Source organism: Triticum urartu, chromosome 7 (genome assembly GCF_003073215.2).
Source record: "Triticum urartu cultivar G1812 chromosome 7, Tu2.1, whole genome shotgun sequence".
Classification (NCBI taxonomy): Eukaryota; Viridiplantae; Streptophyta; class Magnoliopsida; order Poales; family Poaceae; genus Triticum; species Triticum urartu.
In genome coordinates, this window is record NC_053028.1 from 444,019,938 (window position 1) to 444,031,544 (window position 11,607).

Below are 11,607 nucleotides of genomic sequence, written 5' to 3' on the forward strand. Positions count from 1 at the left end.
GGGGATGCCCCGGAAGGCATCCCCTCTTTCGTCTACTTCCATCGGTAACTTTACTTGGAGCTATATTTGTATTCACCACATGATATGTGTTTTGCTTGGAGCGTCTTGTATGATTTGAGTCTTTGCTTTTTAGTTTACCACAATCATCTTTGTTTTACACACCTTTTTAGAGAGACACACATGATTCGGAAATTATTAGAATACTCTATGTGCTTCACTTTAATCTTTTGAGTTATATAGTTTTGCTCTAGTACTTCACTTATATCTTTTAGAGCACTGTGGTGGATTTGTTTTATAGAAACTATTCATCTCTCATGCTTCACTTAGATTATTTTGAGAGTCTTAAATAGCATGGTAATTTGCTTAAATAATTCTAATATGCTAGGTATTCAAGATTAGTAAAAACTTTCTTATGGGTGTTTTGAATACTAAGAGAAGTTTGATGCTTGATGATTGTTTTGAGATATGGAGGTAGTGATATTAAAGTTGTGCTAGTTGAGTAGTTGTGAATTTGAGAAATACTTGTGTTGAAGTTTGCAAGTCCCGTAGCATGCACGTATGGTAAACGTTATGTGACAAATTTGAAACATGAGGTGTTCTTTGATTGTCCTCCTTATGAGTGGCGGTCGGAGACGAGCGATGGTCTTTTCCTACCAATATATCCCCCTAGGAGCATGCGTGTAGTGCTTGGTTTTTGATGACTTGTAGATTTTTGCAATAAGTATGTGAGTTCTTTATGACTAATGTTGGGTCCATGGATTATACGCACTCTCACCTTTCCATCATTGCTAGCCTCTTCGGTACCGTGCATTGCCCTTTCTCACATTGAGAGTTGGTGCAAAATTCGCTGGTGCATCCAAACCCCGTGATATGGTACGCTCTTTCACACATAAACCTCCCTATATCTTCCTCAAAACAGCCACCATACCTACCTATTATGGCATTTCCATAGCCATTCCGAGATATATTGCCATGCAACTTTCCACCATCCCGTTTATCAAGACACGTTCATCATTGTCATATTGTTTAGCATGATCATGTAGTTGACATAGTATTTGTGGCAAAGCCACCATTCATAATTCTTTCATACATGTCACTCTTGGTTCATTGCATATCCCGGTACACCGCCGGAGGCATTCATATAGAGTCATACCTTGTTCTAGTATCGAGTTGTAATCATTGAGTTGTACATAAATAGAAGTGTGATGATCATAATTTAATAGAGCATTGTCCCAATAAAAAAAGAGAAAGGACAAATAAAAAAAGAAGGCCAAAAAAAAGAAATGAAAAGGGACAATGCTACTATCCTTTTTCTCCACACTTGTGCTTCAAAGTAGCACCATGATCTTCATGATAGAGAGTCTCTTGTTTTGTCACTTTCATATACTAGTGGGAATTTTTCATTATAGAACTTGGCTTGTATATTCCAACAACGGGCCTCCTCAAGTGCCCTAGGTCTTCGTGAGCAAGCAAGTTGGATGCATACCCACTAGTTTCTTTTGTTGAGCTTTCATACATTTATAGCTCTAGTGCATTCGTTGCATGGCAATCCCTACTCCTTACATTAACATCAATCGATGAGCATCTCCATAGCTCATTGATTAGCCTCGTTAATGTGAGACTTTCTCCTTTTTTGTCTTCTCCACATAACCCCCATCATTATACTCTATTCCACCCATAGTGCTATATCCATGGCTCACGCTCATGTATTGCGTGAAGGTTTATAAAGTTTGAGATTACTAAAGTATGAAACAATTGTTTGGCTTGTCACCGGGGTTGTGCTTGATGAGAGCATTCTTGTGTGACGAAAATGGAGCATAAATAAACTATATGATTTTGTAGGGATGAACTTTCTTTGGCCATGTTATTTTGAGAAGACATAATTGCTTAGTTAGTATGCTTGAAGTATTATTAATTCTATGTCAATATTAAACTTTTATATTGAATCTTTCGGATCTGAATATTCATGCCACAATTAAGAAGAATTACATTGAAATTATGCCTAGTAGCATTCCACATCAAAAATTCTGTTTTTATCATTTACCTACTCGAGGACGAGCATGAATTAAGCTTGGGGATGCTTGATACGTCTCCAACGTATCTATAATTTTTGATTGCTCCATGCTATTTATCTTCTATTTTGGACATTATTGGGCTTTATTATTCACTTTTATATTATTTTTGGGACTAACCTATTAACCAGAGGCCCAACCCAGAATTGTTGTTTTTTGCCTATTTCAGAGTTTCGCAGAAAAAGAATATCAAACGGAGTCCAAACGGAATGAAACCTTCAGGAACGTGATTTTCGGAACGAACATGATCCAGGAGACTTGGACCCTACGTCAAGCAACCAACAGGGAAGCCACAAGGTAGGGGGCGCGCCCTCCACCCTCGTGGGCCCCCTGTTGCTCCACCGACGTACTCCTTCCTCCTATATATACCTACGTACCCCCAAACGATCAGAGACGGAGCCAAAACCCTAATTCCACCGCCGTAACTTTCTATATCCACAAGATCCCATCTTGGGGCCTGTTCCGGAGCTCCGCTGGAGGGGGCATCGATCACGGAGGGCTTCTACATCAACACCATAGCCCCTCCGATGATGTATGAGCAGTTTACCTCAGACCTTCGGGTCCATAGTTATTAGCTAGATGGCTTCTTCTCTCTTTTTGGATCTCAATACAATGTTCTCCCCCTCTCTCATGGAGATCTATTCGATGTAATCTTCTTTTGCGGTGTGTTTGTTGAGACCGATGAATTATGGGTTTATGATCAAGTTTATCTATGAACAATATTTGGATCTTCTGAATTTTTCTATGTATGATTGGTTATCTTTGCAAGTCTCTTCGAATTATCAGTTTGGTTTGGCCTACTAGATTGATCTTTCTTGCAATGGGAGAAGTGCTTAGCTTTGGGTTCAATCTTGCGGTGTCCTTTCCCAGTGACAGTAGGGGCAGCAAGGCACGTATTGTATTGTTGCCATCGAAGATAACAAGATGGGGTTTTTATCATATTGCATGAATTTATCCCTCTACATCATGTCATCATGCTTAAAGCGTTACTCTGTTCTTATGAACTTAATACTCTAGATGCATGCTTGATAGCGGTCGATGTGTGGAGTAATAGTAGTAGATGCAGGCAGGAGTCGGTCTACTTGTCTCGGACGTGATGCCTATATACATGATCATACCTAGATATTTCCTCATAACTATGCTCAATTCTGTCAATTGCTCAACAGTAATTTGTTCACCCACCGTAAAATACTTATGCTCTTGAGAGAAGCCACTAGTGAAACCTATGGCCCCCAGGTCTATCTTCCATCATATTAATCTTCCAACACTTAGTTATTTTCATTGCCTTTTATTTTACTTTGCATATTTATCATAAAAATACCAAAAATATTATCTTATCATATCTACCAGATCTCACTCTCGTAAGTGACCGTGTAGGGATTGACAACCCCTTATCGCATTGGTTGCGAGGATTTATTTGTTTTGTGTAGGTGCGAGGGACTCACGCGTAGCCTCCTACTGGATTGATACCTTGGTTCTCAAAAACTGAGGGAAATACTTACGCTACTTTGCTGCATCACCCTTTCCTCTTCAAGGGAAAACCAACGCAGTGCTCAAGAGGTAGCACATATCAATAGGTTCATTCCTATCGTTTGTCTTCAAAGCCCCAATGTTTTGAAGACTTTCATAGAAATCGCCTATTCACCCCCTCTAGTCGATAACTAGCACTTTCATTACCTCCAATGCACCATCCACAAGGCGCCGACAAGTGGAGAAGATGGCTTTACCTTCCACTCCTCACTCAAGTGTTCGCCCTTCAAATCATTCTATGACACAGAGTCGAATATGGGTGAATTGCCTCTGTGGCCAGATAGTGCTACACTATCCATCGACGCCATGGACTAGCCAAGGCACACAAGTCGCCACCACGAGCAACTATATCGGGCACAAGCTCACATCAAGCGCAAGGCCAATTGTCACCACATGGAGTGGCAGTTCATCGTGGTTGTAACCGTACGCTCAAGACTCCGTCGCTAATCACCGTGCGCGAAGCTGGCATACAAGTTCTTCAGGCCTTTCAAGGTGCAGCAACGCATTGGCCACCTCACTTACAAGCTCGAGTTGTCAGACGAGAGACACATCCACACCGCCTTCTACGTCTTACAATTGAAGCCATTCTCGCACTGGTTCTTCATGAGATGAAAACCCTTTGTCCTCCGTCTGCATGGGCATTGCTTGAGAAAAGTGCTACTGACCCTTGTTTTGGTCTGACTACACTCCCGTTTTCGATGAGCCACCAGTCATGGTGGACATGATGGCGCGCATCGCGCAAGCTCACACCGAAGTCTATTCTTGAGCCCCAGATGATGAAATGGAGCCAAGGACCAGTGGTCCAGCTCAAAATGCAGTGGTCGTCGCTACCAGTCGGCGCCGCTACTTGGGAGGACTACATTGTCTAGCACCACCATTTTCCAGCTATGGTTATCTAGTGAGGGGGCGGTCGTCTAGAGGCAGGGGAATGTCACACCTGCACCTATCTATGTAGTTGACTAAAGATGTTGGTGCATGACAAGGGGTCTTGGGTCCGTGATGTAAGGCATGGCCTAGTGCCGGTGAGCTATGTATGGCTGTGTGTGTATTTTATATTTATTAAAGAGGATGTAATTAACCATCTGGTAGACACATTGATGAAGTGATTGTTTCTATTCCTCGTTCCCTATCGTCTCCATTCTTTGTTCCTTGCTCTTCTTTCTCTCCTACCCTGCTGCCAACCCCTTTCGTGTGATTTGATTCTCTTTTCCAGTGGGCCTTCATAGAGCACCGAAGACCACATGCCCCTACATGTGGACCAAAATGTCACGGGTCGGGTGGCGCATAGTTGCCCGCTGCCAGTGGCGCCCCAAAGCGAGGGGAACCAGCCGCCGAATTGAAGCCGGCCAAACCTCCCGACGCCGCGAACGAAGCACCAGGAGGCAGAGCGCTAGGATGGGTTGTCAGCGTATGACGATGAGGTTGACCAACACTAATGCTAAGACAATATACAAGTATATTTCCTAAGCCAACTAAGTAAAACATCTCTTCAATACTGCAATACTTCAACAATGATTACATTGTGATAATTATCTCTAAAAAAATACATTTTTGCAGAAGAACGCGCAGCACAAGAAAAAAAGACAAAGCATGTGGAGTGGCCAAAATCAGTACAGTTACTAAGAGCATGTCTAACAAAACCCTCAAAAACTCAACCTTCAAAACTAGTTTGAGGGTTGAGAAATTGTCGTTTTGAAGGCCGAAAACCGCTGGCGCAGATCAGTGCCCTCAAACAAACCCTCAAAACAGAATATTCTGTTTTGAGGGTTGGTTTGAGGGCACTGATCTGCGCCTCGGCCTTCAAACCCTCAAAACTGGACAACAAGTATTTCAACCAAATTTCATACAACAAACATAACAATAATCAACAACAAATAATTATTCTAGTTATGATTACAACATCAAATAATTGTTTAAAGCACACAACAATCATTCTACTTAGTACAACAATGTTTGAATCAAATAGTACATAGAAAAGTAAAACAAATATCCCTTACAACAATGTTTGTATCACAAATAGGACATGTAATGAAATAGGACATGTTTGAATCAAATAGGCCATCATTGGCGACGGCCAAGCAGCTGCCAGTGGTGCTCGACCAGATCATTGCGGAGCTGGGTATGAGTGTTGGCATTTTCAATATCCCGATGTGTTTGAAGAAAAGCTTGAATGCGATCAGGGTTCCTCTCCGGTTGCACTCGAGTACCAACATTATCATAGAAACATGGCAAGTTTAACCCCCTCTCATCCTCGAGTATCATGTTGTGTAGAATGACACAACACTTTATGATGTTCACAAGGGTTTTCTTGTCTCAAAAATGAGCTGGACCCCGAACAATGGCAAATCTTGCTTGCAAAACACCGAAAGCTCTCTCAATGTCTTTGCGGGCTGATTCTTGTGCCCTCGTGAAATTAGCTTCTTTTTGGGATAAGGGCACCCCTCCCTTCTCTTTAATGGACTTCATAAGTGTTGCCCACTCAGGATAAATGCCATTGGTGAGATAGTATCTCATTGTGTACTCATTGTCCATGACCTTGTAATTGCAAGTTGGAGCATCACCTGAAGCTAGTCTTGCAAATAAAGGGGACCTTTGAAGCACATTGAGGCGGGGAGGCGGACAACGGGGAGGCCGGGGGCCGGAGGCGGACGACAGGGTGGCGGGTCGGCGGCCAAATCGGGGCGGCGGGGCGGAGGCGAGCTCGGGCAAATCGGGCGGCGGTGCAGCGGCCAAAACGGGGCGGGGGGGGGGGGGGGGGGGGGGGGGGGGGGGGGGGGGGGGGGGGGGGGGGGGGGTGGCGACGCGGCGGTGGCGGCCGAATCGGCGATGCCGGCGCCGGCGGCTCGAGGTCGGGTGGAGGAGGAGGGAGGAAGGTGGGGGAAATTTCCCTCCCGCGCAGACGTTGACCGAGTGAGGGTTCGGCCTGGGAAATTGGCACAGACCCTCACTGCTGCAGGTTGGCCTCGAACTTGAGGGTTCGGCCTGGAATTTTTTTTGAGGGTTCTGATCTGCGTCTTTTTTTTAGCTCGATCCTCAAACTGACAGTTATTTTGAAGGTTTGACTAGTTTGAGGGCTGTGTTAGACCTGCTCTAAGCTCCCAAAAATTACAGCCCTGTGATGCATCGAGGCTTTTAAGCGGTGTGTGGACCACATTTGTCAGTTAAACAAAGCGAGGTGGATCTCTCCAGTCAAAGCGAGATACCGACCGTCACACCTGGTCCACGCCGCCTCTGTTTCATTCTCGCTCAGCCGAACAAACGAACGCAACGAGAGGCGGCTAGGGATCCCGATGGTCAGCCGCCGCCCGCCTGTAGCCACGATTATGGGCTTCCTCAAGCCACAAATCGTGTCCGCCCTCAAACACTCGCCAAGCCGGCACACGCCCCCACGCCCTGATCCGCACAGACCACGGCGCTACCACCTAACGCAGCGCGGCAGCGCGCGGCTCTACTGCCTCTTCCCGACGGTGGTGCGGCCTCGCGGTGTGGTCCTCGGCCTCGGGCCGACTCCCCGCGGCACGATGGCAGTACCCCTTGGCCAGAACATGGAGGAACTCTGAGAAGAATGCTTGACCCGGCGTCCAGCGTCCAGATCCGTGATCCACCGTGGAGGTTGGTCCACCCCGAGTTCCTCGCCTCTGCAGTATATGTCCTCCCCGAGCTCCAAGGCGCCGCCTCCCGCATCCTCCTGAGACCCAGTGCCTCCTCCAACCCACTGTCGCTACCAGTACCAGGTACTCCCTACAAGCCTTCTCCCGCATCTACACGTCCTCCTTCCGTTTCCTCCTTCCACGCACAGCCGTGGGGCTGCACACGGTCCCGAACGCTTGGCCCCGCCCCGACCTAGGTCTCCCCTTGGCTGGGTTGCGCACATCGGGTGTGCGGCAGCAGCGAGGGGTGCGTGTGTGCCAACTCCGTTGTCGAGGCGGCGGATGCCTCGGGGCAGAGGATGGGTGCGGTGACGGGTTCGCGCGTTGAACCTCGTGCGAGAACCAGCGGACATAGCGCGGCGTCACAATACGGTTGCGCGTTGTGCACCAACGGAAGAAAGGGTGGGCGCTGCACGCCGCCGAGGCCATTCACGACGGGCAGTTCGTCTGCGAGTATGCCGCCACAATGAATCCCTCCTTAGTTCTGATTAATGTTTTTCCAAAGTTGTCGATGAATGAATTCTTGGTAGTAGGTGATTTATGAACTTATACTGCAGTACGCAAAGTCATGCTATATGTTTTCATTTTTCATTTTTTGTCAAACGATGATGCTTGCTTGGATGCAGATAAAGTTCACCTTCAGATGTGCCTCACAACTGATCCCCGGGGCCAGTAGTCTCAACATGTTGCATTAGTTGTGACTCTTGTATTTGTTTCGGTTTACACTCAATTGCGTCAAAGCTTCAAAGAAAATCAACTGACTTGATAAGATTTTCCGGTCTCAGGAAACTCTGGGTTAATCACAAGTGTGCTTTTGCTGACTGTAGAAACAAACACACCTGGTAGACAAATATAGCAACAAGTTGTTTTTTTTCTTTTGATATCTAGCAACAAATTGTTTCTAGCAACAAGTTGTTAGCACAAATAAGATCTCATGGTTAATCCAGAAAAAGTTTGATTGGATCCTAACCTGAAAGTCAGATGCTTTCAGGTTCTTCACCGCAATAATAGGTGCAGCATCAACCATGTCCAGGGGCTCTTCAACAACAGTGTTGGCAAAATCATTCCAGCACGACTTGTTCCCGCAATTAAATCAGTTGTAAATCAGAATATGTACCACATTCTAAGCTATCAAGACTTCATACAAATCAACATTTTAGGCCATCAACAAATTAATTTGCTGCTTACGAGTCATCTGCCAACAACAAGGTATGCTTTGGAGTTTGGAATTGACACATTGTCAATCTTTCTTCTGATACTCAAGAGAAGATGATACACTCTGAATAGCACAAATGATATATACTGATAAAAGGTGGAACACAGAGCAAAATTAGTCAGAATGCATGCACTAAAGAAAAGGTACTGAGATTTATTGGTTTAATCTGTATGCTTTGTTCATGTTTCCATCATTTTGTTGTTTATCATTATTTTTCTAGATCTGAATGCACGAGCTAGCACCGGTTCCATTTATTAGTGATCTGTTTCTGTCCCTTGATTGAAACTGGACTTGAATTTGCATGTTCTAAGAATGATATTGATGCTATAAAGATGTTGCCTTTTTTGGTCTAATGAAAAGTCATCTCTTTGAAGCTAACCAACAGTACAAAAATGAAGTGTTGTCATGTTCATGCAAACTATGTTCATGTACTTTTAATATTGAAAAACTGTTGACACATTCATGGATTATTTGTATTTTTCTAATGGTCTAGCAGTGTCTGGACTGTTGTATCTGTACTTAGTTGCCAAATAACTTCATTGGCATCTCTATCAATCCTAAAATCGTAGTTTTCGGCAAAACCAAAATGTGCCCTCTCCTTTTTGCTTTGTTAAGATGGATTGATGTTCCTTGCTATGTCTATACACATGCACTGGCTGCTACAATTAGCTACCAATTTTTGCTTACTCTATGTCAGGCGTCAGCTAACTTCAACACAAAAGGGAGTTCAGAATAATATCAAATTGTGTCCTTTTGAATGGACTAGAATCTTTATTCAAATTTTGCAACTGGTCCAGTACAACATTCAAAACCGGTGAGTTAGCCCTGGAAAATGTTTCTATTCTTTCAGGAAGAAGCTAAATCTATAGGGTAGCTCTGGAACAAAAGATTCATAAATTTCTTGGTTGTTGCGAAGCTGGTGAAAGATTGCTTGGTTGGTGCTAACTACATGCCCAATGACACATTATGGAAGCATCTATTCCATTGTGAGTTGATCTCTGGGTGTTGTATCTACATCTTCATAAAGGAAGCTATCATGTATTTTCTGTTTTAGTTCCACCAGAGTCATGGTTGAGAATATTTTTTAGGCAATTATAATTTTTCATGAGTAGAATTGGAGTTTGTACATATTCATGTCCTCTGAATGTAGAACATGTGCATAACAAATTGTAAACTTGATTGCAGCAAATAAGACCCTGTTTGGTTCCAAATAAGTCACCAACTTATAAGCCGAAAAGTGAAAAAAATGACTTATTTTACCAAACAGACCCAACTTATAAGTCATCCTAACTTATAAGTCATAAGTTGCTCCACCCCAACTTAAAACTAAGTCACCCCCTTTTGCATGGGTCCCACCACCTTTACATAAAAAAACAAGGTGGGAAGGTGTGGTCAGGTGACTTATAAGTCAGGTGACAACTAAACAGACGTGACTTATAAGTCACTGGTTTTAAGTTAGGTGACTTATTGAAACCAAACAGGCCCTAAGAGAGACTATGCTGAATGTTACTGTGCATTTGTAAAAAAAACAAATCTCATGATAATCATGAGTCCTTAAAAGAAGACCTTTTTTAACTGTAAGCTGCATCACAACATGGTGTTTACCCCACTTGTCTTTCATTTTTTTTTCATAAAAAAAACATGTCTTTCATTCTCCTTTGAGCTGCAAAGCAGTCAGATAACCAAGGCACTCCGATTACAATGACAATATAATGACTGTTATCGCTTTCGTGAATAAGGGAACACAACGAGCTAAAAGAAGAACGGTGCGGCAACGCGCGCCTATGCTTCTAGTTAATTCTAAATCTCCGGTAGGACTCCAACCATGCACGACTTGAAGAAACCGGCAAAGCCACGTCGTTGTTTGCCGAACCAAGGCTTCTTGAGCGCGTCCGCTGCGGTAAGCCGCTTCTCCGGGTTGCTCTCCAGCAGCCCGCTGAGCACCTCGAACCCGGCCGACGACAACTTGCGACGGGGAAACTTGTGCCGAAGGCGGCTAATGCCTCCGTCGCCCGGCAGCTTCGACTTCCGGTCTGCCGCCAGCCCCGAGTATCCAGACCACTCCTTGATTCCGAACGTGCCGACGATGCCAAACACTTTAGCCATGATCTCTATGTCCGACTCGCCGTCGAACGTGGAGGCGCCGGTGCCCGAGAGGAGGTCGGCCATTATGCATCCGAGCCCCCACGTGTCCACGCGATCGTCGTAGTCGCGCGAGTGCAGGAGGAGGTCCGGCGCGCTGTACGGCGTCAGAATAGTCACCTCCGGCTGCTTCTTGCCCCGCCCTTTCGTGGACATCCCGAAATCGCCGATCTTGTAGACTATGCGGTCGTCCTTGACCTCGCCGCCAACATCGGCTTCAACGGCCCCCTTCTTGGGCTTCTGCTTCCTGTCCTCGGTGCCGTCGTCCAGGAGCACGTTCTCCGGCTTGATGTCGAGGTGCAGGACGCCCACGCCGTGCACGGCCTTCACCCCCTCCACGAGCTGCTTCATGATCCGGCGCACCTCGTCCTCGGAGAATGGCCGCCGACGACGGACCCGGCGCTGCATGTAGCCACGTAGGTTGAGGCGCCCCACGTAGTCCATCACGATGAAGGAATCGCTGGCCTCGCCTTGGCATGCGTCAGCGTAGGTCCGGCGGTGCTGCACGATCGAGGGGATGCCGCGGCACGAGCCCAGGCACATGGCCTCCCGCATGACCTCCGGTAGGCCGGAAATAATGAAGCCGTCGTCACCGCTCCCGCTGAGCCGCTTGACGGCGACGATCAGGTTGTCCTGGGTGTCCCACGCCTTGAACACTTCGCCGTTGATGCCCGCACCCAGCTTCTCCAGCCGCTCGTACCGCGCCATGGTGGCAGGCCAGGCGGCCTCTTTCTTTCCGGCGGAAGCTGCCATGGCGTCCGTGCCGGCGCACGCAGATTCGATCGCCAGGGAGGCAAGTAACGAGTTTAGGCAGGGAGGTGGAGATACAACTAGTTGACGTATATATATATGTACATCCACGTTGGGAAAAGGTTGATTTGTCTAGGATACCGACTGCGGGCGGTACTGGGCTTGAACCCACACTCCGACTCGGCGTCAAGACCGATCTATATTGCTGATTAATTTGATCAACTCTATTACGCAATTCTCAATTAAG

General features: G+C 46.0%; 1 protein-coding gene and 1 long non-coding RNA gene across 2 annotated transcripts; one reads left to right on the forward strand and one right to left on the reverse strand.

Annotated features, from left to right (window-relative positions):
• The first annotated feature begins 6,816 nt into the window (after positions 1-6,816).
• LOC125521580 lies at positions 6,817-8,612 on the forward strand. Its single transcript, XR_007289332.1, has 2 exons — positions 6,817-7,336; positions 8,244-8,612. It is a non-coding gene; the product is annotated as an uncharacterized LOC125521580 (long non-coding RNA).
• An 886-nt stretch (positions 8,613-9,498) lies between these two features.
• On the reverse strand, positions 9,499-11,406 carry LOC125521578 (putative cyclin-dependent kinase F-2). Its single transcript, XM_048686640.1, has one exon. It carries the CDS (start codon positions 11,361-11,363, stop codon positions 10,269-10,271), a length of 1,095 nt encoding a protein of 364 aa, XP_048542597.1. The 5' UTR covers positions 11,364-11,406; the 3' UTR covers positions 9,499-10,268.
• Between the last annotated feature and the right edge of the window lie 201 nt (positions 11,407-11,607).

Bases quoted from the DNA above. Each gene is read 5' to 3' on its own strand.
- LOC125521578 (XM_048686640.1), bottom strand. From the start codon at position 11,363: ATGGCAGCTTCCGCCGGAAAGAAAGAGGCCGCCTGGCCTGCCACCATG.